At 52.3% G+C, this 26561-nt stretch overlaps 1 protein-coding gene across 1 annotated transcript; it reads right to left on the reverse strand.

Moving 5' to 3' along the window:
- Positions 1 to 2373: 2373 nt before the first annotated feature.
- ONECUT1 (one cut homeobox 1) lies at positions 2374 to 25524 on the reverse strand. The gene is made up of 2 exons (XM_085070667.1): positions 24042 to 25524; positions 2374 to 10169 (listed from the first exon to the last, which is right to left on the reverse strand). The coding sequence occupies exons 1-2, from the start codon at positions 25120 to 25122 to the stop codon at positions 9877 to 9879; spliced, it is 1374 nt and encodes a 457-aa protein (XP_084926793.1). The 5' UTR covers positions 25123 to 25524; the 3' UTR covers positions 2374 to 9876.
- Positions 25525 to 26561: the final 1037 nt, after the last annotated feature.

A 26561-nucleotide genomic window follows, 5' to 3' on the forward strand; every position in this document is an offset into this window, starting at 1 on the left:
CTGCTGGGTCCTCCCTGTCCCTGCCATGGTGACAGGCCCAGCTGCAGCCCCAGCAGCACATCCCTGCAGCTCTGTCCCTGCCTCATTACCCACCTCCCCTCCATGGCCCTGCTCGAGGCTTTCAGCACTTATTGGTAATTTATAACTTTGACAGCAGCACTGCCCTATCCCACACAGGGCACCTGAGCCATGACACACCTCCTCCCCCACACAAACACAAAACCCTAAAGAGATCAAACCTGAGCACAAAGCAGCCCATATTTCCTCCCAAACATACCAGATCTTCCCATATCAGCAGACAGCTTCCCAGCTCCTCTGGCTGGGAAGGAAGGGCCAGCTCAGGCAGCCTTTATTGCCCTGGGTTAGCCCCATGCTAACAGGCTGCAGCTGCTGCATTACCTGTGCTGCCCCTGCTGCCACTCAGGCTGGCCTCATGCCACACAGGGTGGCTGAAGGCATCATCCAGCTGCTGCTGCTTCTTCATCCCTGGAAGGGTCTATGTCCAACTGAGGCAGGAGCTCTCCCTGTTCTGGGGAGATGGTTTGCACTGCTCTGCTCACCCTGCTTTCTGTCAGTGCTCAGAAAATAAAGTTTGGGAAGGTCATTTTGGTGTTTGGTTTGTGGGCTTCTGTGCTAAGCCTGGCTAGCTCACCTGAGCATGCTGACATGAATGGTGCACACCCCAGCGTCAAATAGAGCTCCACTATAAACATGCATTTCTGATTTGATGTAACTGGGAAGCTGTGCAGGCTCCTGGGCACCCCAGCTGTCCCTTCTTGTGACTGGCCTGTCCCTACAGCATGGGCTGGTGGCCAGGGGTGCCCAAGGACATGGGGCAGGGAGCCACTGTATGGGATGAGTGCATACCAGGGGCACTCTCCTTTGCAGAGGTTAGTGACCAAAGTGACTCATGTGAGAAGGAAATAAGGGATGGGAGGTGTGGATAGAGGTACAGCAGAGACCTGCTGTGGCTGTGACAGGCTCTGCTCACACACTGCCCTTTGTCATCCCCTGACCTGTGGGATGAGAACCTGGGAAACAGTCCCACATCTGCCTGAGGTACTTCAGCCCTTGTGGCATCTCCAGATTATTTTTCTTGGAAAAAGCATTTTGCTGTGTCCCCTTCTCTGCCAGGAGAGGATGAACACAGCTGGAGCTCTCAGCTTGCAGCCTGGCCAGCACCATCCCATGGAGAGACTGACCTGAGCCAGTGCTGAGTTATCCCAGGCCTGGCAGGTATGATGCTGCAGCTGAGCAAATTCCAGAGACATTCCTTCTGGGGATGGAGGACATTTCTGACTTCCTATCTCCCCTTTGCCTTTGTGCTTGCCCTGGACAGGGTGATGCCTTGGTTTCTGACATGGTCTTGGGATACCAAGCCCAGGGGGAGGCCTCTGAAGGGATGCACTTGGTGCCTCTCTCAGCTTAGCAGTAAAAAGAAATTGCACATCAGGGCACAGGCTGCAGGCGCTTCCAGAGATAAAATATTGTCAGCAGAGTCCAGACCATCCATCAGAATAAATGTAGCTGATGCCATGATTTATGGGACAACGATGAAGGTTTAATCCTCCTCTCAGCAGTGCAACCTGATTTGCCACAAAACCCTGTTAAATTTTGTGGCACACGCTTCATCACTTCATTAGGAGATAGAGAGAAAACGGTTCAATGCATTCCTGAATCTTTTATGGCTGGGACTCTCCTCCCACCACTCCCGAGTGATGGGTAATCTTTCTGATCAGATCCCCAGGAAAAGACCCCGTGGGATTACAGAGAGCGAAGGCATTAACAACAGTGACAGGAAAGGAATACAATATCCCTTTAAACAATTAAATATTGATCCTGCAGGCCTGGGGTGGACTCCATCACACAAAAGGAAACACCTCTGTGAATTAGTTTGGTGACATCCATACCCTTAGATGATATAAAGGAAACCAAGATTATTTGCTTCACTTATTTTCTTAATGTTTTTTCCCTCAATTAGAGAAATGCATCTGGTATGAACTGGACTAACCTCTCAGACACTTGGTGCTTGTTTTTCCGGAGCCCACCATGATGGGATGGGATGGGATGGGATAGGATGGGATGGGTTGGGTTGGGGAGCCTGGGGCACTGCAGGCAGATGGGGAGTGCTTGCTGGAGGTGGGGGCTGCAGACCTGCGTGGATGGAGGGAAGAACACACAGTGCTGGGAAGCCCGAGGTGTCCCTTTGTGGGTTCCTCCCCACTTCCCCCACCCCTGGATGTCCCTCCCAGGACTCCACCGACGCTGCCCCTCCCATGGCAGAGCTGGGGCTGCCCATGGGGCTCAGGTGTCCCCCTTGGCTCAGCCCACTGCCTTGTGCACACGGAGAAACAAAAGAAGGCAAGAAATGTCTAAATTTAAAGTGCTGGAAAATCCAACCTTTTATTTACTACATTTTTGTGACTACATAAACGCTGAAACATTGTAACGCTGAAACATTGTAACACTGAAAAGCATGATGACATCATCACTTGCTTTTTTCTTTTTTTTTTCTTTTTCTCTTTTTTTTTTCCTTTTTTTTTTTTTTTTTTTTTGCTTAGCAAACACAGCAGATGATATTGCACGGCATAAAGTGAGAACAGTAGCAAAGCTTAAAAAAAGTAACTTAAGGAAATCTTAACGCAGTACAGGAGATACTCATACCCAACCCAGGGCAATGCCTAGCGCACTGCACTTGTCATCGCTACACACAAAAATACAGAAGAAGCGCTTGACTAAGAGAGAGAGTGAGGAAATATCAGCAATCAACCGTAATTAGGTACAATAATCACTTAGTCTGAAATGCAGATGCAACGCATAAACTACTGCTGCTTCCTAACGGGCGAACTAAAGATGGCAGCAAAGGGCTTTAGCAAAAATCTTCGCTTAATTTTCTTTTTTTTTTTTTTAATTTTTTTTTCCTTTTTTTTTTTTTTTTTTTTTTGGTTTTGTTCCGTTGCTCTGGAAGATAACTCCCACTTGCTCTGGGAAGATTTCCTACCCCTGCGGAGCTGGGAGCTGTGATTGTCTGTGGCGCCCTGTCTGCGGCGGGTGGGCAGGGTGGGCAGGGTGGCTCCGCGGGTCAGTCCCGGACACGGCTGGACCCAACCTCCCCCGGCTCCGGGGCAGCCCGCAAAGCTAACGCGGCCCCACGGGCAGGATGCAGTCAGGGCAGGAAATGCAGAACGTTCCGTGAGAAACCCAACTAAAGCGCGGCTCCCTAAGCACAGTTTGGGCAGTGCTCGATGGCTCAGGCTGACTCACACACTGATACTTCGCCTCCCCCTCCACGTGAAGCAGAACTCATTGCACAGCATTAGCTCCTCTATTAAAAGCAGACATTGAGCCAATGCCCACCGATAGATCATTTAATGATCCTTCACTTCAGAGTGTCTTTATTGCCCCGTTTCAATATTTGAAGTATAAAAAGGTACCTAGAAAGTGTAACTCCCGACCAAAAGCTCAGGCCCTACCCTCGTCCTTCCCTCCCTCAACCCTTCACTATCCCCTCCAAGGAAAACAAGGTACACCTGGGGCTCAGCTACTGCACGGGAAAGGAAATATTTACAGCCATCACAAACTGTGTCAGTACACAACATTTAGTTGAACCAGAACCTATCCTTTATGCAAAATAAAACACAAATGTGTGGCATCCTATTCTCTGTGCCATGATGCCATCATCAGCTTTGCAGAAGTATCATTGTCATTACTCTCTTTTTTGCTTTTCAACTCCAAACTGCCTTGTCCTCCCCGGAGCTGTGGGGGTGCTGGGGCAGGCTCTGTGCCCCTCCTGGGGACTCAGCACAGTTCCCTCCGTGCTCCCCGCAGCCAGGGCACCACGGCTCTGCTGCACCCCTAGCCTGGCTGAAACTGCACCTTCCCAGGGCACCCAGCTGCGCCCACCGACCCCATCCCATCCCATTATCCCATCACCCCGTTATCCCATTATCCCACCCCACCCCATCCCTGCCTGCAGACCCTGGCTGGGGCGCAGGTGACCCGGGGTGACCGCGGTGTCCCCAAGCCCCGCGCTGTCCGAGCCGCGCTGTCCCACCGCCCGCCGCAAAGGCCTTTCCGTGAGCAAGGTTTCCAGATTCAAGTCAGCTTTTCTCCCGAGGCCCGCGCCTGCTGCTTGCTTGCGCTACCCGTGCGAATGGCGAAGGAAAACAAAAACTCAGCAAAATCTCTCACAAATGCCAGTGCTTTTAAACATTAAACGACTTTTAAATTCTTTGGATGTGCGGGTCTCACCCACAAAGCAACCTTTCTAGAAAAAGACAAATAAATTAAAGAAAAAACACACTAATAATGCCTTTCTGCTTTCTAAGTGACAAAAGTACTACCTTGAAACACTCATTTTGGCATGTACAAGTTGGGGGGAAGGGAGGCCTGGGGGGGTAACCTGGCAGTGTTTGTAACACGGGTGGAAGTGCATGCCAAGACAAGGCTGAAGATACACCCTGCAGTCAAGAGAAGCACTCTCCTTCAGTTCATCTCAGCATCAAGAATGAAAAGATTGTAACATAAAGCTTTGGCCATTTTTGAATCTACTATATACAATTTTTTTTTTTTAAACTACATAGTCATAAATTAAAGCAGTGATTAAATAAGTGTATACAAAATGTAATTAAATTAAAAGTCACAGCACATTATAGAGAAAAAATAGGAACCATTTATCACAGCAGAGAATATTTTTTTTTTACCCTGTGAAAAGAACATCGACTAGCAAACACAAAGCATCCTAGTTGAAACAAAAGTAATTTAAGCCATGTTTCCCTTTCTTGCATTCATTGCAAAAAGCGATGTTTACCCACTTTGAAACATTCCCAGGAAAAAGATCTTCCTTGAGTATAACAGAGAAGTTCTGCCAAAAAAAAAGGAAAAAAGAAGAAACCCAAACCCAAACCAAACAATACAAAAGGAATATACAAACAAAACAACCCCTACAAAATAAATAAGAATTATAAAGCTTTTTTTAAGTAACCTTAACAATTATCAAACTAGTAAGTTCTGCCTTATCACATAGACTCTCTATACAACATAACCCTAAAGATTTATTACTATGAGGTATTTGGAGGAATTGGTAAAAGCGATGCACGGCCTGTCTGGGCTGAGGGACTCAAGCTGCTTAGGGGGAAAGAAGAGGGAACCTTTGGTTTGTCAGCAAGAAAGTGGAGAAAAACATTTTCCTTTGGTATCAAAGAAAGTTTCATTGCATGGTTGCACGGCAAAAAGCACCACGGTGAAGAATTATTCCTTTTTCTCATTAGTGGCCTTTCTAACAGGCTGAGGTATTCAAAGAGTATAAGGTGAGAGATAAAGAGGTCAACAGCGGTTTAACACTTTGGTTCAAGCAAGGCACTCGTCCTATGAGTTTACAAAGTTTGCAACATGTTTGCCTAGAGCTTTATTTATTATTATTATTATTATTATTATCCTTATCATCGTCAGTAGTAGCAGTTGTAGCAAGAGAAGTATTCGTAAGGTTATTAGCATTACCACTAAGAATGAAGACAAGGTTACACACTGAGTGAAGGTGAGGAAGGGGGTCAAGGGGATTGGGGTAAGAAGGAGGATGAGTTCCCTTTCCAGACCAAGGCCGTGCATGAAAAATCTTTGGTATTCTTTGGTATCATCAATGTGATTAAAATCACCAATGGAAATCGAGTGAGGTAGCGTCTTTGGTTCACACTATAAATAGTAGATCTTTACACACTTTTTTTTTCTTTTTTTTTTTTCTTTTTTTTTAACACGTGGAAGTAGCTATTCCTTACCTTTTGCTTCTTTGTCTTTAGCAAATAGTTACCAAATGTATTGTAAAGCTAACCACACCACAATAATAAACCAGGAGGCTAAGCAAAGTCTCAAAATTAGCCCCTGGGCCTTTGAATGCACCCAAACGCAGTGAGATAGAAAAGGGTAAGTGCTTTCTCTTTGTTTGCTAAATGCATAGTTTTCATCCCTATGTACAAAGGAGGAGGACGAGGAGGAGGATAGGAGGAAGAGTAGTAGAAAGAAGGAACGTTTTTTTGGGGTAAAAATGTCTTGTTTACAACTCAGGTGAGGAGAGGTGTCCTAAGACTCTTTGGTATAAGCTCAGCAGTGTTTCCGAGCCCTCCGGGCAGCAGCAGCCCCTGGGGCAGTGCCCAGCACACGCAGCCTCATCCCGGAATGCCAGGAGGGCAGCGGTGCCCAGGGCAGCCCTGGGGCTGCTCTCATGCCAGGCCACCCCGGCCACTCGGCTGCTTGGGAATTTGCTCCTGGCAGGCGTGTGCAGCAGCAACTTGCCAAGCGAAAGCCCTGTTGCTGGCTGGCTCGCTCTGGTGGGGTTTGCTTTACCTGAGTAAGGAGAGGAGGCTGCGGCCCTGGAAAGCCATGCAGGGCTGACGGAGCGGTGTGGGGTGGTCTGAATGGGGATTTTTTTTTTTTTGTTTGTTTTGTTCTTTTTTTCCTAGAAATCTAATGATGCCATTTACAATGGGGATGGATGCGGACAGTTCACCTCTTGGCCAGCCTCCCCCTGTGGGTCACTGCGGTCAGTTTGGATGCAGCCTGTTAGCCGAATGCATGTTCCTAATGCCCTCTTGCCCATGGAGTCACCTTCGACTGAAGCCCCATCTCCTGATGCTCCCAAACTGGTTCAGGTTCTGCTCCCTCTCCTAACCCTTCCTGGCAGAGTTTTGGATCCTCTTGTCGAAGTCGAAACTAATTTCCATTTTGTCAGGAATGAAATGGACTGAAAGACTAACACTAACAGGACAGAGACAGGTTCCTGGGTAATGTTAAATGCAGCATTAGAGAAACTCCCCTTCAAGGATGCCCTGTTGAGTAATGGCACCAGTCAGAGCAAGGGAGCACCAGGTAACCTGTCCATGCTTCAGTCGGTGTGGCCGGGCAGTCTGCTCAGAGGTAACACAGCTTTCCAGGTAGAATGAGCAGTTCCAGAGTTATTTGCTTCATGTTTTGAAAGAAATTTAAAGAAAAGTGTGTTCTTTGCCTATTCAGAGCATGAGGCGCATATTGCTCATGGGAAGAGTGGTTTGTTCCTAATGGCTTAGAGAAAACCAAAAGGTTTATATATACTTAAACAGACATGTAAAAAACCCAAAACACTTAAAATCTATAACTTGTGCATCAGTTTTAGTGTGTGTGGCCATGCGTGTGCACATGTATACATACATACATACATCCCACAAACATGTGTGTGCATGTACATATACACAGTCCTGTTTAGGGGCTTGCATGTGTGTGTATCAGAGATCCTGAAATTGCATATTGGGTGCAAATTTAATGCTGGTATGAAAGTTCTCTTTGGTTTCAGCAAGTAGTCTATAAAGACAATACTATGGAAATACTAAAAATGCGGCAATGTACTTTGAATTTCCCTGCATTTTTAAATTCTCAAGTTTTAAATAAATAAGGCTTTATTTTCTAAACTATAGGTACGTTACAAAGCAGTGTTTTGCTGGAAAAAACTAAACCGTTAGTTATCACTGTCCTTTATTAACCTTACACTAATGAGACTGCATTCATAAGGTACTTTATATGTGAACTTATTAATGTTTCCATGTCAATTATGTCTCTGTGGGGATGAAACATTTCAAAAGAAAGATTGCTAAAATTTAAGGTAAGCTAGAGACTCAAAAAACTTCCAGATTAGATTCCAATTTTCATAGACAATTGCTTTGTCAGTCTTAAAGTGGGTTTAACATACTGAAATACGGAGAAATATTCAGTGCCAAAAATATTGGGTTTATTTCACTTTATTTCAATAAAGAGATATTTCATCTGTATTTTTCTAAACACTGAGTGGAAATAAACTGTATACCCTGAACCTTCACTAGACCCTGTCCTCTTGGGAAATAACTGGTGCTACAAAGTTGCTCTACTTTGGTGTCACTAGTATTTTAAGTGGACTTCATCCCCCAAACCAGCATCTGCTGTTTACAGCGGTTGGATTCTAGATTACCTTGAATTTTCCTTTTTCTTTTTTTTTCCTTAAAAACAAAAAAGGTTGTAAGTAAGATTACCTATTTCTAGTTCTTGCTTTGGGCCTATACCTGCATATTTGGTTACTTTGGAATTTAATACACCTAGCATAATTACTACAGTAATTTGAAATACCAGTTAGAAATCTAACAGGCACAGGTATGGTTTTTAAAGTCTATTTTCCCCTTACACTAAAATTTAATATGCAGATGTTGCACGCTTTTAATTTTATCAGAGTAGGAACGGGATGATTTCTCTCCTATGGGTCTGTTAGCAACAGAGCATTTAAAGCTTTTCAGCTACAAACGATTTCATGCATTATCCTGACTAAGAGATGAGCAAGAAAGAATGCATGGGACAAAAGCTCAGCCTGCTACACATAGATACAAAGCCACAAAACATCAGGCTGTATCTCGGTGTCATGGGAAATTTGCTCTTGATTTCTGAGGGATCACAATTCCTCCTTCCAAAAGCACTACTGGGAGCTCCTCTTGGCGCTCCTCCCACCGACATTAACTGATGTTGTACCACTGTTTTCAAGAGGAAAAGACCACGAGCCTTCAAAGCTATTACTATTGCTTTGCCTGGTAAAGTCGATAGGTAAAAAAAAGCTCACTAATGTCAATGAGTATTGATCAGACGCTGAGCCCTGTGGTTTTGCATCCCTCAATTCGTTTCGTTTTTGCATCCTGAGTGCCTCAGGTCTCCTGTTCGCAGGCTAGATGGCAGAGCTGAGCCACTCTGAAACACAGCGCCCTGTTCCAGCAGTGTCACACGCAGTGTCACACTCGGTGTCACACATGGTGTCACACTCTGTGTCACACTCTGTGTCACACTCTGTGTCACACGCAGCTCCTTCTTGTGCTCCCGTTGAAGTCAGTGAGGAAAGAGCTCACTGAATTCAATGGAGGCAGCATCCATTCTCAGATCTCTGCCAGGGGCTGTGATCTCCTCGGGTGACATTCTTTCTTGCCAATCACGGAAAGAAACGATAATGTGGTTTTACTAATTGCAAATAACAGTCTTGATTACAAGTTTTATGTGTTATACAGTTAGATTAGTTTATACCTATAACTCTACATAGTATTTGTGTAAAAATAGCTTTGGAATATTAAAATCATTGCAATAAAATACCTGCAATATAATTATTAAATGTGTTCTTTGGTAGCTAGTCGATTTTTTTATGGATGGAATAGTTTTCCTTTTTTAAATCTGAACATTCCTTAACAAACAAAGAGAATGCACTGGTTTAGGTACCATTCAAAATTTCTTTGCCTAGTTTGAACTCGTTTCCAGGCATTGCACCAGTTAAGTTCAAACTGTGAAACAGCAAAAATCACACTACCGTTCCAAGGAATTCAGACGACTCCACGCTTCATAGCTGTGCCCTGGCACAGCCCTCTCTGGAGACCAGCCCTGCCTAAGTCCCTACCCACCGGCGTGTCCGCAGTACGGATACACTGTACACCTTCACGGCAATTGCTGTGGACACCAAGAGCTGTATCCAAAGAGATGTCTGTTCAATGACAGGGAATCACTATGCTCCAAACCACTAAACAGCCAAGTACGGTGAAGATGATGATGGGCAAAGGTGTAAGACCAGTGGTCTGCTCCTCTTCTCCTTGCGTTCCGTTTCGTTCCCTCCGTTTCGCTTTCTTCTTCCTCTCTGTTTTTTTGCAAGTCGTCATCCTACTAAAGTGTGTGTCTTAGAACAAAGTCATAATGCAGGTGAAATAAGTCTTTGGTTTCTTTGGACTTATAAATATTTTTTTTTTCAAATAGTTCTAAGTATAAACCTGCTATTTTGAGGTCCTGGTCTGTCTTTATTTATTTATTTATTTATTTTTTAAAGCTTTTCCACCGAGGTTTTAGTTCGTGGTTATTCCTTCATGCTTTGGTACAAGTGCTTGATGAAGAAGATGAGTTGCCTGAATTGGAGCTGCCCTCGTCTTGCCACTTATCCAGACTCCTCCTCCGTGCATTCATGAAAAAGTTGCTGACGGTGCTCAGCTCCAACCCGAGCTGCTGGGAAATGGTGATTTGTAATTCTTTGGACGGACGCTTATTTTCCTTGAATATTGCATGTAGAGTTCGACGCTGGACATCAGTGAAGACCAACCGAGGCTTTTTGGGTGTATTCCCTCTATCCTTCCCGTGCTCTTGTTCTTTCCTCTTGCACGCTGCAAGAAAGGGGAGGACAGTTAGAGAGGGCTGGCAGAGGAGTCTATGGGAACACAGTACAGGGCAAACTAGGGGAAAAGGACTGTTCAGGTCAGCTTCCAAATGGATGTGGGACATTTAATTTTCTAACTCATTCTAAACTATAACAAAGTATAAGGAATCAAGCTAGAAAATACCTTTGTTGTTGTCTGTTAAAACTCAGCAGATGCTGTTACTGAGAACTTATATTTTGATACCACCCATTAGTGCAGAGAATTCAACTATTTAATATCCCTAGGAGGTACAGTGGAAATTCAGTACACTCTAAAGTCAAACTCAGCCACATTTTTTACCATTATTAGTTGCTTTCAATCCATTTCAGTAACTTTTTGCTGACTGAGAAGTAAGGAACTGTGAGAAACCAGAGTGCAACTACAGTCTTACAGGCCAGATGTATTCTGAACAAAAGAAAACATGTTTTCCCATTAAAATCAATGGTATAGTAAACCTTCTTTATAGAATTGCACCTTATTTCATCCATCATCCTGTCTTTCCTTTTAGGAATATTATTTTGCTCTACATTATTAAAGGGTGCTTGCAATTTGAAATCTGCATCACAGATCAGCTGCCAGGCAGAGTCCGATGGGATGTGAGGGAGACTCCCAGATCCCCCTGTCAGCCTTTGTCTGTCTGCTGGCTCATCCTGTTAGCATTTTGCTAGGATAAAAGCTTCCTTGGGAGGACAGACTCCTCTGTCTCTTTCAAAAGTGTCTGAAGTTGTCTGTTTCCCCTTTGTACTCTAACAGTGTCCTTTAATTCTGATTGAGGAATACATTTCTGAAGGCAATATGAATGTTCTTTCCCTGGGTCTGTCTAGTCCAGGCTTCTGTGAAGATCAGTACTGATTATATGAAGAATTTTGTGCAGTATCTCCACTTATGCCTGCTTATTGGAATGAAAACAGCAAATTACTTTGCAAAGGTCCTTCCTACAACTTCTATTACTACTTCTATTAATCCCCCCGCCCTGGCATGGGGATTTCATTGTTTGAGAGACGTATAAAAATAGTCATCCACCTTTTGTACTTGAGAAACAGGAGCTGCACAGATCAGGATCCAGGACCTGTGAAGGCTCCTTCTGCTGGCCCAGGCAGGGAACAAGACACTGGTGGCTCAGTCCCCTCTGAGGAGAGGCTTTTGAAAAGCTCCCTGACAATATACATTCCAGCCACATACACTTTCACAAGAAATGACACATCAATCAAATAGACTGGGATGCCAAACTCATATCTCCTACAGGTATTTTTATCTGAAAACCTTTGAAGAACTCTTTGAAGTTACATCCTGACCTCTAAAACACCGCAGAGCTTCTGGGCTAAAAACCAGCTTTCCTCATGCATGTGAGTCCCTTCTAAAGCCAAACTGCTGAATTCACTGTGGGGATTGGTGCTGCTGAAATAATCTGCATCCCCACTGGAAGGTAACATTGACAAATCAAGGGTTAAAAATACTTTTGCAAGAATAGTCTGTTATTTACTGACAACTATTAAGAATGAGGAGCAAAGGAGGTACCAAGAGATACCAAAAAGTGTTTCTAGCTCTGACTGCCCCTGCTAACAGGCTCAGGCAGAAAAGAACACAAACCAGGTGCAGACAACATTTGCTGTGCCTAGAGCTTCATTTCTGTTCATGCCACTTTACACCTTCCTTTTTCAAAGACTACACAAATTCCATCTTCTGCCTAGGTACTCTGTCCAGATCATAATTCGTCACAAAATCCTAACGGCACAGATAGCGTGCTCTGAGTCAGGGCTGTGCAGTGCTTCAGCGTGAATCACCACATCACAAATGACAGTCACAGCAGTAGGTACAAAGCCAGCTCAATTAGCGATGGGAGCCTCTGGGGCTTCGATCACAAGCTACTACATGAGTTCCCTGAAATAGCAGGGAATCACAAAAAAGCAACCATCTATTGTGAAACTGGCTTGCATAACACATTGTCTTCCCGAACTTGTGCTCATTTCCTGAAATGTGATATTCCTGAACAATTATCTCCTCAGAAAATGTCCCAGGAGTTACAACATACCTTGTTCCTCAACTTCAACTGTATCAAAGACCTCCTAATTAATGCTAGTGACACCACAGAGGTAAGAAAAAAGTGCTCATTACTAGGGAGAAAAAAAAATAAAACCTATTCAGTCTATGATACAAATAAGCCTATTTTAGCATTTTGCAAATATTTTCAGCTCTACTTCCATTAGCATTTGCCAGAGGCAGATTGAGGGCAAAAACTTTCCAAAATGCTCAGTTGTTCCAAGAGCTCTTGCACTGCCAGGCATCAGGCTGTGAGCAGCAGAGGTGGATACCACCTTTCATCTTCTGTCTTGTCCAGATTCAGGAATATTAATAGCACTTAAAAATAAATAATGGTGATAATGAAAAACTGTAATAGGGTTTCCTTGCGATCGTTTTCCCTGCACTGGAGCCAATCAATTTTAATAATAAATTGTAGCTTCCAGCTTGCCAGAGAACAAATGTACACCATGGGATAAAATCTGCTCCAGCATGAGAGTGGATGCAGAGCAGGCACAGAGAGTGGCAAAGTGAGGCTGCCAGGCCCTCTGACAGCAGCCTGAGCTGGGTCACACCCAGGCAGAGAGGCTGTGCCTGCTCTGGCCATGTCCTACCCTAATATCCACTGAGGTCAGGCCCCAGAGACATCAACTTCTTTGGAAAAACACCAGAGCCTGTCTTCACAGCACTTTATCACACACTCCATCTCTCTTTTATCTTAGGTGGCAGAAGATAATAACAGTAATTTGCACTGATGTCCTTCTTGTGTCCCTGCCCTAGAGCACTGTGAGTGGACCCTCTCCCACAGCACAGACACTGAATTTGGGGGCTTTGCAGGGTGCTGTGCTCCCTAGAGACTTGTGCCTCCCCCAGGACACAGCAGCTCACACCTTGCCCTCACTCCCTGCTGCAAGCAGCCCTGCTCTTTGTCTCTGGGCTGCCCCAGCTGAGCGATGCTCCATGTGATGCCTTTTGAAAAAGCCTTTAAGAAAACCTTGTTAAGCAAAAAAAAAAAACAACAGAGGATAAAGGAAGAGTCACCCTGACTCCGGCAACACACGTGCAGATCTGACAATGTAATATTATCAGTGCCAGAAGGAGCCTTATAAATCCAGTCCTGAACTCTGGCCTCTTCCAGTCACTTCCATCTTCCTCTGCCCTGAGCAACAGATATTTTTGACACTTGCAATTCTCCTGACACAGCCCATCAATCTATTTTTGTCTCCCTTTGTTCCTCCTGAGTCGCCCGAGGGATTTGGTCAAGTAAACTTGCCAAACCTTGTAAGGTCTGTACATCCCACAGAGGCCCAGCTGCCTGCACATGGTACAGAGGTGGGCTCTCACCTCTGCAGCTCCTCTGTCTGCTGATGCTCTCCTGCAGCCCCAGCTGGGTGCAGCACAGTGGGATTTGTTCTGCTCTGCCAGGGCTGTGGACAGGATCGTGTCCCCTGTGGAAATGCACTAATTGCAGCTTTAGGTCAAGACAGTGAGGAGGATATTTTGCCTGTCTGTGATATGAACTACACTATTCAGTCAGTCTAAAAGTCAAGATTACAGTAAGCTCAGGTGTTAACCCTGATGCTTGTTCTAGTGTTTCATCCCTAGAGGGTGGATTTATTTTTAAAATCTAAAGAAAAAGCCCTGATTACCATACATCAATTTCCAGGAGCGTGTGGTGTGTATACGTGTGCCTAGCTGTTTCTGGCAAACTTGAGTTTTTGTTTTTAAAAAACAGAAGCAAAAAGTGAAACCAGTAATGCTCTCAAGAAACCTTATTTCTGATAGTTTCTGGTTTGGTTTGTGTACATAATAAAATATCACAAGTTCTGCTGGCTCCTTTTCTGGAAAACTGTCACTGGTGCAGGGAGAACAACAATGGAAAATTCTGCTTGGGCAAATCCTGCCCCAAGCCCTGTGGCTACTTTTGTGGCAGAGGGCAACTCTCCCTGAGGGAGGTATTGCTCAGCTGGTGGTGCCATCACTGAACAAACTCTCTGACGGGGTGGAAAAGTGCAGAGACCAAGGAAGAAGATGGATTTGGGAGGTCTCAGGCCTGGCATTGGGAGAGCTGTGCCCTTCCAAGCACAGACAGGCTGAGGCAGCAGCCATGAGCTCTGAGGGTCACACTGCTCCCCAGCTGCCTGCAGCAGCTCCCATAGCTCCAGGACAGGTGCACACAATGGCCACAACCAGGATTTTGCCCGTACAAAGCAGCTGGAAGAGGAGCAGGGACACAAGACAGTGGAGGAGAGCACCAGCAGCATGGCAACACAGCTGCTCTTGGACGGGAAGGGTTCAGCCTGGGCATGAGTCTCCTCGCCTGTGGAGCAGAAAGCCAATGCACACACTGGATCTCTGCTCACAGGGAGCACTTTTCTCCTCTCTTTGCACCCAGAGCAGGTCCAGACCAGCAACAGAGAGACAAACACACACACACAGTGTCTCTAGCCAGGCAGAAATCAGAGCCTGTGGACATGGAGAGGAGACTGTGTGGGTCACCAATGACAGGATACAAGGCCTTTCTCCCTGAGCTGACAGGTCACATTTCCTGCTCTGGCCTGGCTCACTGCTGACCACAAGCCATTATTACTTGATGGCCACTATGTGCCTTGTGTGAGATGATGTGGTCATCTTTTACCCCTCCTTCTGCAAAAACCTGGTCGTGTAGTTATCCCAACCTCATATGTACAGGACTGTCTTAAAGACATGAAAATCCCTTTTAGGAGTCTCTCCTTACATGTATTTTCTGATTTCTGCTGTGTTAAGACTATAAAGGCTGGGACCTGCCTCAGCTACAGTCTGAACTGTGTCCACCTAGGAATCCCTTTCCAAATCACCTGCTTCTAGTTTTGAAACATCACACAATATCCAATAACATGTTTCCAATATATGTTCAATAACATGAAAATTTTTCACTGGTATAAACTAGAGAATATTCTGGAGGACGTTCTTCTGTAGGAGGCTCTACCTTTTGGTGGAGAAAGCAGCAGTATTTCTGCAGGAGGCTGAAACTGCTGAAGGACTTTGGCCATCACATAGTTCTAATCATGCTGGCTACAACAGCTCAGTGCAAACAGGTAGCCAAAAGCTTATGGTGAGTTCATGGTGGCAATAATACATAATAAAGTGTGATAAGTTCCATCCTTATCATGTGAATAACACCTCTGGGGCATGCAGAGAGACACACAAATGACTGATCTTTCCCAATCAAAAACTTCATATTTGGGGGAATATGAAAGCAAAATAAAAGGGCACTAAGACACAGGCTACCTGAGGGTATTTATCACCACATGAACTCAACCCAAACAAATCTGTTTGACCTGAATAATAACCACAACTGTTGGGTGGCATTCACTGTGATGCATCACCATTCAGTGGTCCTCTGCACTACCCCATCCTTGTCGCTGCCCCAGGGCCTTCAAAGGTGCTTGGGAAATGGAAAGGTGCTGTATGAGACAGCCTCCACACACTGAGGCAGCTCGTGGCCATGAGCTCCTGCTGGAGCAGGCAGCACACAGCATTAATGCTTGAAAGAGCCTTCCCTAAAGCTTCAGCCCACTGTGGGATAAGGCCCTTCTCAGCTTTCTAGGGATGAAAGCCTACCTGGGTGACACAGGTCACTGGTCACTCCCCAAAGCCTTCTCCTCTCAACTGAGAAGAGCATTGTCTATTCTGAAATGTCTAAGCACACACGAAATTATTCCTTTTAATTCTGGCATTATTCAGCATTTGGCACTTGTTTCTCTAGTGATTTGTATTTATGCTTATTCAGTGTGTAGGTGTTTCTGTATACCCAGACATCTTTTGATATTTGCCTCTGCCGTCAAATCCTGGGAATATTCTTTTGTTGTTTCATAACATGAAAAGATGTTCCTATATGGGAAGCTCACAGGATGACATCAGCCTGCCAACACAGATCCCAGCTGAGCCACAACGGTAAACATCTCACTCCTGTGCACTGTATTAAAATGAGTGACCTTAATTTGCTGCCCCTGGAATAATGAAGTGAATCTGACTGAGGAGTGCTGACTCAGCAGTTCGGGATTCAGGGGTTTACACAAACTTAGAGTTGATGGATCTGTAACCACTCCAGTGAACTGACATCACCGCTACAGAATATGCTGCTAAGTGGATCAATCAGGGGAAAGCACCTGATTTCCCTGCGATATCATTTAAAGTAAATGTTAAAATTCTTTAGCTAGGTCTTTAGTTAACCATATTACTGTGACAAATATTTCTTTGCCTAGCATAAGTAATTAGAATTTAATCACTTAAACTGCATCTTAATTACCCCAAATGAATTGAGAGGACATTTAATAGCAAAGATTAAATTGCCTTAATGAACGATTTTTGCGACTACATCAATATTTTAATCGCGCCAGCCACGTCCGGCCCCCCCCGCCGCAGCGGCACAGGCGGCGCACGGCCACTGGGTGGCGCTCGCTCTCCGCCGCTGCCCGCGGGAGAGGCGCGGAGTGCCCAGAGCTCCGTACAGTGCCCAGGGTCCGCAGAGAGCCCAGGGCTCCGTACAGTGCTCAGGGCTCCGCACAGTGCCCAGGGCTCCGTACAGTGCCCAGGGCTCCGTACAGTGCCCAGGGCTCCGTACAGCGCCCGGGGTCCGCAGAGAGCCCAGGGCTCCGCACAGCATTGCGGGCTCCGCACAGTGCCCGGGGCTCCGCACAGCACCGCGGGCTCCACACCGCGCCCGTGGCTCCGCACAGTGCCCGGGGCCCCGCACAGCGCCCGGGGTTCCGCACAGCGCCTGCGGATCCGCACAGCGCCCAGGGTCCGCACAGCGCCCACGGCTCCGCACAGCGCCCGCGGGTTCTGCACAGTGCCCAGGGCTCCGCACCACATCCCACAGAGCCGAGAGCTCAGCACCGCACCGCGGGGTCCTCACCGCACCGCACCGCACCGCACCACATCACACCGCGGGTTCCCCAAGGCATCACACCACGCCCTGTGCTCCGCACCACGCCATACGCTCCGCTCCGCACCCGCGCTGCCGCTCCATACCGCACCAAGCCGTGGCACCCCGCTGGGGAATGCCCGCCGTTGCATACCGCTAGACTCCGCATAGCGCAAACTGGAAACACCACCCACTCTTGCTGCGCTCTGCTCCGCGTATGCGCCGCGCCGCGCCCCGCCTCTGCAGCCCGGCCCACCCGGCCCGGGCAGCACCGCCCGCTCCGCACCTGGCCGCTCCGTGCCGTGTCACACCGCTCCGCGCCTCCGCCCCGGCCCGCCCCCGGCCCGCCCCGGAGCCCCGCCCCGCCCGTGTCCCACCCGCGGTGCGGAGCCACACCGAGCCCGCCGGGCCCGCTGACGCCGGCTCCGAGCCGTGGGAGCGAATCCGTCCGAGCGCCTCCGAGGAGTTCGGGGGCGGACTCGGCGTCAAGTTGTGTCATTCCGCCCCCTCCCGTAGCCCCAGTCCGGGACTCTGCTACGGCAGCCGAAAACTGAGTTTCTGAGCGGTAGAAGTGACGCAATCCGTTGCAAAACCGTCACTGCAACATTGAGGGTCGCCAGATTCACTGAAAACTCGGGGAGCTTCTCTGGTTCCTCCCCTAAAGACCTGCCTGCCCGCTCCCGCTTCCCCGCCTCCAATTTTTAACATCTCCGGAAATTCAAATAGATTGAAAATAACGAGATATGTTTCAAATAAAGGAGAAATGTGTCAGTGATGACATAAAGAAGTTTCTCCGGTTGGGGGGACGTTGGGGAAGCCCTATGGCAGCTTGCCTGTGCGGGGTAAATGGGGAAAAGGGGCTGCGGGAAACTCTCCCACCTGTGGCTCACTTCTTATCGACGGGTTTGTAATGCATGTGACAACGAGTGCAGAATTCTGTACCCTAAAAATATCCAAACCCTGGGCCCCGGCTCACTTTAGTGGCTTCTGAACCCAAGCGCTAAGGAAGAGCCCCCTGTGCCATCCGGTTCAATACTTCCCTCTGTCTGAAGCAGCAGCATTTCTAGCTGCACCAGCCAGAGCCGCACACGCCGGCGGCACGCTCCGCAGCCCTTGGTGCTGCCCGCACACCTGCGGAACAGCAGCCATCCATCGCGCTTTAATTGCCGTTTGGGCTGCACGGAAAATGTCACCACTGAGGCTTCCTATCGTCCTAAAATGGGAAAAAATTGAAAACTACTGTTGAGCTTGTAAATTGCTCCTATAAATTAATCTTTCGGCATTGTAAAACTGACTTCTTAAGCAAAACGGCTCAAGTTAGCTGCGTTTCCAAAGAGAGTCTGTCAGCACTGGTCACTTCTCTGTCCGTGTATGATTAATCCAGGTAGATTTATGACTGAAACGCCAATCGACATTTATCGATTTGATTATGGAAGCACCCGACGCGCTGCCATGCTGGGTCGCAGTCGGTCCTCAGGAAAAGCTTCCCTCGGTGCCCGCAGTCTTCAGGGGAAGCTCACCAGCACTTCGGCAACAGCTTCAGCCACCTTAGAACTCCCTGGAAGCTAACTTGTCCCTTGTGTGGAGCTTATGCGGACGCTTCGGCTACACGGACACGTGAAGGCTGCCTGAGGCACAGCAGGAGCTCTGGTTTAATGCCGGCACAAGCAAAGCCAGGCACCGAAGCATACCTGGCCTGGGGATTTCCAGATGATTTTGTCCCAGTCTGACCATCACGTTCTTTTCCGACTGTGTAAAAGACAGATCACACACGCCAGCACCCAGCTGTAGCACCGGCAGGCGCCCGGGGTCCCTTACGGGTGGCACCTGCGGAGGGCACAATCCTGGCGCCACGCACCTCTCCTCTCCTCCTGGGGTGTCCCGACCCCTCCGGCTGGCTGAGTTACCGTGCTGGGGGGAGCTCGCTGCCGCTATGGCCACGCACCCGTTCGAAGGCACTCATCCCCAAAACAGGCGCCCTGAGGGCTCTGTCCTGCCAGGAGCCGAGGCGCTCCCGTGGCGGGCAGCTCGCACGCTCAGCCCTGCGCCCGCCGCAGCACCGCGGCACTAATTGCCGGCTGCCGCTACATATAATCGATGCGATGCTCCTTCCTATCGGGGCCGGCAGCCGTGCAGCGGCTCAACAAGCACCTGCGCCCGGGCCACGGGCGGCTTGCTCCATGAAGCGGGAGGGGGCTGGCGTGGCCCCGGCCCGCCGCGGGGCTCGCCTGGGAGCGGGGCTGCCGGGGCGGAGGCGGAGCTGGCCGGGAGCGGGGTCGGGCCCTGCCGGCGGTCGCTGTCCGCGGTGCTGAAGGAGGGCAGGGCCGAGCTCGCTCCGCGCCCGCGGGGAAGGAGGGGACGGAGCCAGCGCGGGGGGCGGCGCGGGGCCCTCCGCCTACAGCGCTCCCGGGAGCCAGCGCCTCCCGGCCCGGGGAGCCGCCGCTGCTGCCCGGTGCGGGTGGGGTGCCCGGGCAGGGGGGTCCGCTCCCGCCCGCCGGCGGTCAGTAGATGGCGCAGAGCCCCCGGGAACCGAGGGGCGACGAGCGAGGGCTGCGGGAGGCGTGATGGCCCCGGCCGGTCGGGGCGGGCATCGCGCCCACAGCCCGGCTGTGAGACCCCCGGGGCGACCCCGGCGGCACCCGCGGGCGGGAGCGGCCCTGTTTTGAGGCTGTTCGATTCAAACGGAAGCGAGGGTGGGACCGGGGCACGGCCCCTGGGTGCCGCCCCGCCACGCGGCGGGTAATTAAAACAAACAAACAAGCGGGCGAACGCACGCACGAACAAACAAGCGGGGGCCGAGCCGTGTGCGGGGCGGGGGCTCTGCCAGGACGGGAGCGGGGCGGGCCCGGGCCAGTGCGGAGGAACGCGGCTCGCCCGGCCCCGCTCCTCCTCCTCCCGCTGGGCAAACATTAACGAAGGGCAAACGCGGCTGTAAATCAATCCCGCCGAAGGACACGGCCGGCAAACAAGTGCGTCCCAGCACTCTCCCGGCTGCACACCGGGCGCTGCGGTGGCGGGCACGACTGCTCCGGGGGCGGCAGGGGGGCTGCTCTCCCAGCCTCCGATCCCGTCGGGACGGAGCCCCTCGCCTCGGCCCAAGCACCGCACGGGCAGCAGAGGAGGGGCCGCTGTCATTGCCCAAGGCGCGCCGAGCCAGGCCCGGCCCGTCACCGTCCGGGCTGTCCGCGGGGCCAGCAGGGCCAGGGCCTCTCCCCCGGGCCCGGTCCGCGCTCGGGGTGGCGCCGGTGAAGGCCCCGGTCGATGCCCCCCGCCTCCCTGATGCAAATGTCTTTATGCAAAGTGCCCGCAGGGCAAATATTAAACAGCCCCTAATGAGGCCACCGGGGCCGGGGCGGCCCCGACCTTCCCGGAGCGCTCGGGGGCGGCGGCGGGCGAGAGGTGCAAACGGCGTCATTAGATTTCATATTTAATGTGGAAAACGCTCTGATTACTCCATCGATTTCTTTACAGTTAGTTAATTTGGCGAGAATTTCTCGCCGGCTTCCCAAGGCTTCAGCTTAGCCGGGATTCGCATTAGGAGGGAGAAAGGATAAGAGGAGGGGAGGAAAAGAGGTGCAGCAATGAAAAATACCAGTCAGGTCGCAGGCAAACGTCGAGCAGCTTTGGAAGGATGGGCCTGAGAGCCGTGGGTGAGCGCGGGTTCCCCACGGCGCCTTTCCCTGTGACACCCGCTCGGGGAGCCGCCACGGAGGGACCCTTCGGGACGAGCTCGCACAGGGGGCTACCTCGGCAAAGGAGACCCCTCCGGCAGTAGATCTAAGGAGCCTTGGGCTCCCTCACACTCCTCTGGTCGGTTCGCACAACGTGTCTTTGCCACGTTTCTCCTGGCCCCTACCCTTCTACCCGACTGGCGGGGCAGTGCGAGGCCGAGGGGCAGTCTCAGTTCCAGCAATGAATGGCTCGAAGCAGATTATTTTTTCCTAAACAAGACAAAGTCGGGTTTTTTTGTCCTTCTTTATGTCCTCCTGTTTCCTCTCTCTCACACACGAAAAAAAAGAGAAACAAATCCAGCCTTAAATCCCAGCAGGCTGCAGAAGGGGAAGGGATGTACTTTTTCTTTTAATTGTATTTATTTTTTTCGGTGTCCCTTCACAGCCCTTCCAAATGTCAATGAAGGAGCGGGGAGGGAGAGAAGACTAACAGAGAGACAGTCAAATAGATAAATATTCAGTGATAGAGAGGAGAGAGAGAAAGTGGGACAGACAAAGGAAAAGAGAAGAGAGGGGAGATGGGATGAATAAGATGGAGGCTGGAAGAGGTCAGCTTTGCAATTAGCAGTTCTGCTTACATTTCAAGAGACAGCCCAGGAAGTGTCAAGACCTCAATCCTGCTTCCATGTAACTACCAATTTTTCCTCTATTTGTCGGAGCTTCTGTAATCTGGGAGGTAGGAATCCCCCAGGGATGGCTGGAAGGGGCAAATACTCAAGATAAAGTGCAAGGCGAGACCGCGAGGCCTAAAATAAGCAGGCTCCATCCCCCTCACTGCCTCCCGGTTGTTGTCTGCAGGAAATCAGAAAGGGAAGAAATGAAGGCGGCTCTGGGTATTTATCTACCTGATAATTCTCTAAACGCCCGGGAGTGAGTTATAATTTGGACGTGAAATTTAATTTGCGTCGGCTGCAGTAATTTATGTTATTTTGAATTGATGTTCATACATCAATATCAATCGGGGCAGATTTTTACCACTTAGTAAGATCATCACACATTTAAAACCTGCACAAAATAAAATCGATACTTTATGCATTTACAGCCGGTCGCCGGCAGCGCGGCGCGGAGGGGCGCGGAGGGGCGCGCAGCCTGCGCGGGGCGGGGCGGGGGCCCCGGGACCGCCCCACTGACTGGGACGCAGCTCTATGCAAATGCCCACGTGCTGCCGGCGCCCAGGTGGGCAGCGCCCGGCGAGGCCCGGAGCCCCCGGTACGCGGGGAGAGCCCCGCGGGGCTCGGCCCGGCCCGGCCCGGCTGCGAGGGACGCGGGAACGCCCGGCTGCGGGCGGCCAACCCCGACCCCCCCGGGCTGCCAGCCCCTCTTCGCCCCGGGGAAGCTCTTTCTGCAAGGTGCCAGCTTTCGGGTTTCATCGGAAAGGGAAGGCGGAATAATGAGGCTTTGTCTCTCTAACGGGATTACCGGGATCCGTTTATGAGACGGCAGCGCTGAGGTGGCTGGAAGAAGGGGCGGTTTGGGGGCAGAAGCGAACAATGGGACCCGCCGGACCCGGCAGCTGGGCAGAGCTCGGCCGCCTCCCTCCCTCCCTCCCTCCCTCCCGGCCCTGCAGCAGCCGGGGCTGGCAGAGCTTCCCGTCCGGCAGCGCCAGGAAAGGGATGCCAGCAGGCTCCGAACCGAGGGGTTGTTTCCAGTATCGATCTATGCAAATGAGCGGAGATTCAGGTCGACCAAATTGTCGTAAAAATACGCTCCAAATCGAAGAAAGTTCGCCTTAGCAATCGTTACGGGGATATTGGAAACACGAACTCCATCCTCCTCTCGTGGGTAGCGCCAGCAAGACGAGGGGTTTTTCCTGGTGGGGTGGCTGCTGAGGAAGGGAAGGCGGAAAGGGCATTTTCTGAGAGCTCAGACCTTTGAAACTGCCTCCGCAGGAGTGGTAGCCAAAGAGAGCAACGTCCTCCCGCCGGCGGGCACCTAAGGGCCAGCTACAGCGGGGAGGGAGGCCCTGCCCCGGAACCTTCCTAGCTCTGCTTTAGGTTTCTGGAACGAGGTGGTCGACTGAAAATAGTCACGGAGCACGGTGGTGGCCCAGCTGCGTCCCCGCACACTCGGGAAACGGTCGCAAGTTCTCCCTGTCCCGGTAGACGAAAGCACAAGACCAGTTGTGCTTTTGAAAGGAGAAAGATTTGGCCCTTCCCTTATTTTTGTCTGTGAAACGGATCAGTGACCCCGGCTCCAACTCGGATTGACTGTCTTGCATTCTCCAGGGACAAATTAATGGAGACCTATCACTTAATTAACAAACCCTCACTCACGGCATATTAAACCCGGGCTCTGCACCGAGAGCGCAGACGGGAGGGTTTGGGGAGGCGGCGGAGCACAGGTACGGACCGGGACGGCCATCTCGGAGCAGACAATACGGGACCCGCTCGGGAGCACACCGGGCAGCAAGCGCCGAGAGCGGGGTGAAGCTCCGGAGCAGAGAAGCCGCGACACGGATAGTTTGTCTCACGCAGAGACACCCACGCGAAACTCGAACTCTGCGGCCTAATGATAACTACAACGAGTTAAAACAAAAACAAATCCAACGATTTTAGCCAACAACATTTCTCAGCCACCATTGCTCACCCTCCGCGCTCGGCTCATTCGCGCCAAACACCTGTCCCAGCTCACCCAACGCGAGCGGGACGCTGGCCCCGAGCCCCGCCAGCCGCTGCGACCCGAGCCCACCGTCCCCGACACAAAGCAGACGCACCGACTCCTCTCGGCGGCGCATTACCGGGGCTCCCCCGCGCCCCGTCCGTGGGCCCGGTCGGGCCCGGTTCAGCCTCCAATTCAAGCATTTCCGCCTCGCCCTCCGCGCTCCGGGCAGCGTTGCCGCCGGCCGGTGCGGCGTTCGGCGGCGTCCCGTTACCGGGCGCGCTGGGCGTCCTTCTGCCGGCGGCAGGCGAGCCTGGCGGGTGCGCCCCGGCCGGGGAACGGAGAGAGCCGGGGCGCCGCACTGCGCAGCCCGAGCCCCGGCTTGGCTTTGTCTGAGCGCGGCGCAGAGAAACCGGACGGTACCGGTGCGCCGAGCCGGGAGAGGGGACGGGAAAGAAATGGAGTGGCGGAGCGGGGGATCGGTGCTGCTCCTCAGGGACAGACAGGGACTGGGACGGCCTGCCCAGGCCCGAGGCCCCGCTCTGCCGCTGCCGTGCCCCGACCACCCCGCAGCGGGCTCACCTGCAAGCCGCAGAGCAGACATCCGCTGAAACTCCGGCTCTTGGAGCCACTTCCACATTCTGCGGAAGGTCTCCCGGCCGGATTTGAGCTTGCTCCAGGGCTTGGGGTTCCTCAGCAGGTCTGAGAGCGTCCCTTGAGAGCGGCACAGCACCCTCTGGGCGAAGATAGCCTGGGGGATGCTGTACCGCTTGAGCTCGGTGGTGATCCTCTGAGCTACTTCTTTGGTATTGATTTCTTCCATTTGCCCTGAATTACTTCCACTGTTGACCTGCGAACCAGTTACAGAAGAGTTTTGCTCCCTGGCAGAGCCTAGGATCTGCCCGTGGCTCTGGGCATTCAAGTGGGCATGGGGGTGGTGTGGGATCCCGTTGATAGGCACCATGCCAGCGGAGGTGGGGGTGAGATGTTGGTCGCCATGCCTGGCTAACATGGCAGGGTGGTGGGCTTCAAATCCGTTTGGGGTGAGCATTTTCTCGGCGGGCATGGTGGCACTGGGGTGAGCGTAGTGGGGCAGCCCTTGCTGGGAGTTGTGGATGCTCCCCAGGCCCGATCCAGACAACGGAGAGAGGCTCTGCCCCATGCCAGTAACATCCTTGTGGTAGGGGGTGTAGAGATTGTTCATAGACGCCAGACCCCTCTCGTCCCGCATGAGCGTGAAGCTGCCGCTCACGTTGCCCGGTATCCGCTGGTGGGGATGGTGGTGGTGGTGATGGTGGTGGTGGTGGTGAGGGAACTTGTCCGAGACCGTCGAGATGGGAGGTAGAGGCTGCAGAGGGGTTAACGTGGTGTAGGTGCTGCTCATGCTCATGCCGGGGGGTGTCTCGCAGGCCATGGTCATGGTGGGGTGCAGGGGGCCCGTCAGCGCGTGCTCGGGCGGCCGGTGGTGGTGGTGGTAGTCGCCGCCGTCGAGGATGGACGCCATGCCCATGGAGCGCGGGTGGGCCGGCAGGTGGCTGCCGCGGTGGGCCACCGCGCTCCGGTGGTGGGGGCTGCCGCTCATCAGGTCGGCGGCGGCGGGCACCGGCTCATGGCTCACCCCGTGCAGATCGCCGATGTTCTCCATCGCCAGCTGCGCGTTCATCGTCGGCCGTGCGGGCGGCGGGACCGCACATCTATCTGGTGGGCGGCGGGGCGTCCCGGAGCTCTTGGCGGCGGCCGGTTGCTCCCGCGGGCCGGCGGCGGCGGGCGGGCGCTGCGGGCTGGTGGTGGCGGTGCTGCTGCTGCTGTTGCCGGGCTGCTGGCTTTCCCGGTTTTGGTTGGTCTTTTTTTTTTTTTTTTTTTAATTTTTATTTTGTGGCAACGTATTTATTTGTTTTTTCCCGCTGCTGGCTGGCGCCGCCGGGCCGGTCCTAGGGCCGCCGCTCCCTCAGGCCGGGCCCCGCAGCCGCGGCCGCGGCGGGTGTGTGGCCGCGTCCCTCGCCATCCCCAGCCATGGCTCTCTCTGCGCCCCGCGCTCCGACACCGCTCCGTGCTGCAGCGCCGCCGCCGCCCGCACCGCGCATGCGCGCGGCGCCCCCACCGCCCCCACCGCCCCCGTGACGTCACCGCCCCTATGAAGCGGGCGAGCCCCGCGCGGCGGCGCGCAGAGCTGGCGGTGCTGCTGCTCCGCGCCCGCGGCTCCTCGGCCGCCCGGCCCCCGCCCCGGGCACAAAGGCCGCTCCGCCCCCGCCGCGGAGCAGGGACACCCGCCCCGCCCCTTCGGTGACTCCGCGTTTTCCGTGAGCGCGGAGCCTCCTCGCCTCACTGGGAGCTTCCGGGGGTGACACCGGACCGCCCTGCCCCGGGGCGCCCGCGGGCCGTGCCCGCCGTGTTCCCCGCACTGCCCGCCGTACCCACCCACGCTGTCCCGCAGCCGCCTGCCCGGGTATCGCTTCTCTCAGGTGCCCTGCTGGGAAACTTCCCGTTGCCCGGCCTGGGTATGGGCGGTGTGAGCCCCACGGCGTTGCGTCCCGGGGTCAGCCCTGCGGCTCAGCTCCCGCTCTCCCCCTCCCCCCCAGCTCCCGGAGGTCCCGGGGGATCCGGCCAGGCAGTGCGATGGGAGGGACGCCCCCCTGCAGCCCCCGCCGGGGACCCCGGGCGTGCCCGGCAGTGCAAGGCGAGCATATGTCCCGAGGCGCCCAGCAGCCGGACATGCCGCTGGTTTTCTTTTATTTTTTCTTCAAAAAGAAAGAAAAGGAGGCGGAGGAGAAAGAACAAGCGAGCTCACCCGCCAGCCCCCCTCGTTAGCTAAGGTGCCTTTATGCTGGAAGAAAGGGCAGATGTGCCTATTGTTCGCCCATTAACAATAACGAACCACGCCGGGCAGAGTGCAGCGTGTGCGCAGCGCCGAGCGGCGGGAGGGACGGGCCGAGCCGAGCCGAGCCGCGGGAGAGCCGCGGGGCCGCAGCCGGGCGGCACCGGGCCGGCGGCGCACAAAGGCTGCCGCCGCTTCCCCCCGCTCCGCCGTCGGGGACCGCGGTTGCTCTCGGCACCCTGCAGAGCCGCCTGTCCCCATTGCCCCGGAGAAGCCCGGGGACAGGG

This window comes from Lichenostomus cassidix, chromosome 10, assembly GCF_008360975.1.
Source record: "Lichenostomus cassidix isolate B80296 chromosome 10, HeHo_3.0, whole genome shotgun sequence".
Classification (NCBI taxonomy): domain Eukaryota; kingdom Metazoa; phylum Chordata; class Aves; order Passeriformes; family Meliphagidae; genus Lichenostomus; species Lichenostomus cassidix.

Coding starts and splice junctions, on each gene's coding strand:
- ONECUT1 (XM_085070667.1), bottom strand. CDS start 25,122: ATGAACGCGCAGCTGGCGATGGAGAACATCGGCGATCTGCACGGGGTG. Junction 10,170..24,041: donor GTCTGCTCTGCGGCTTGCAG/GTGAGCCCGCTG, acceptor CCTTTCTTGCAG/CGTGCAAGAGGAAAGAACAA.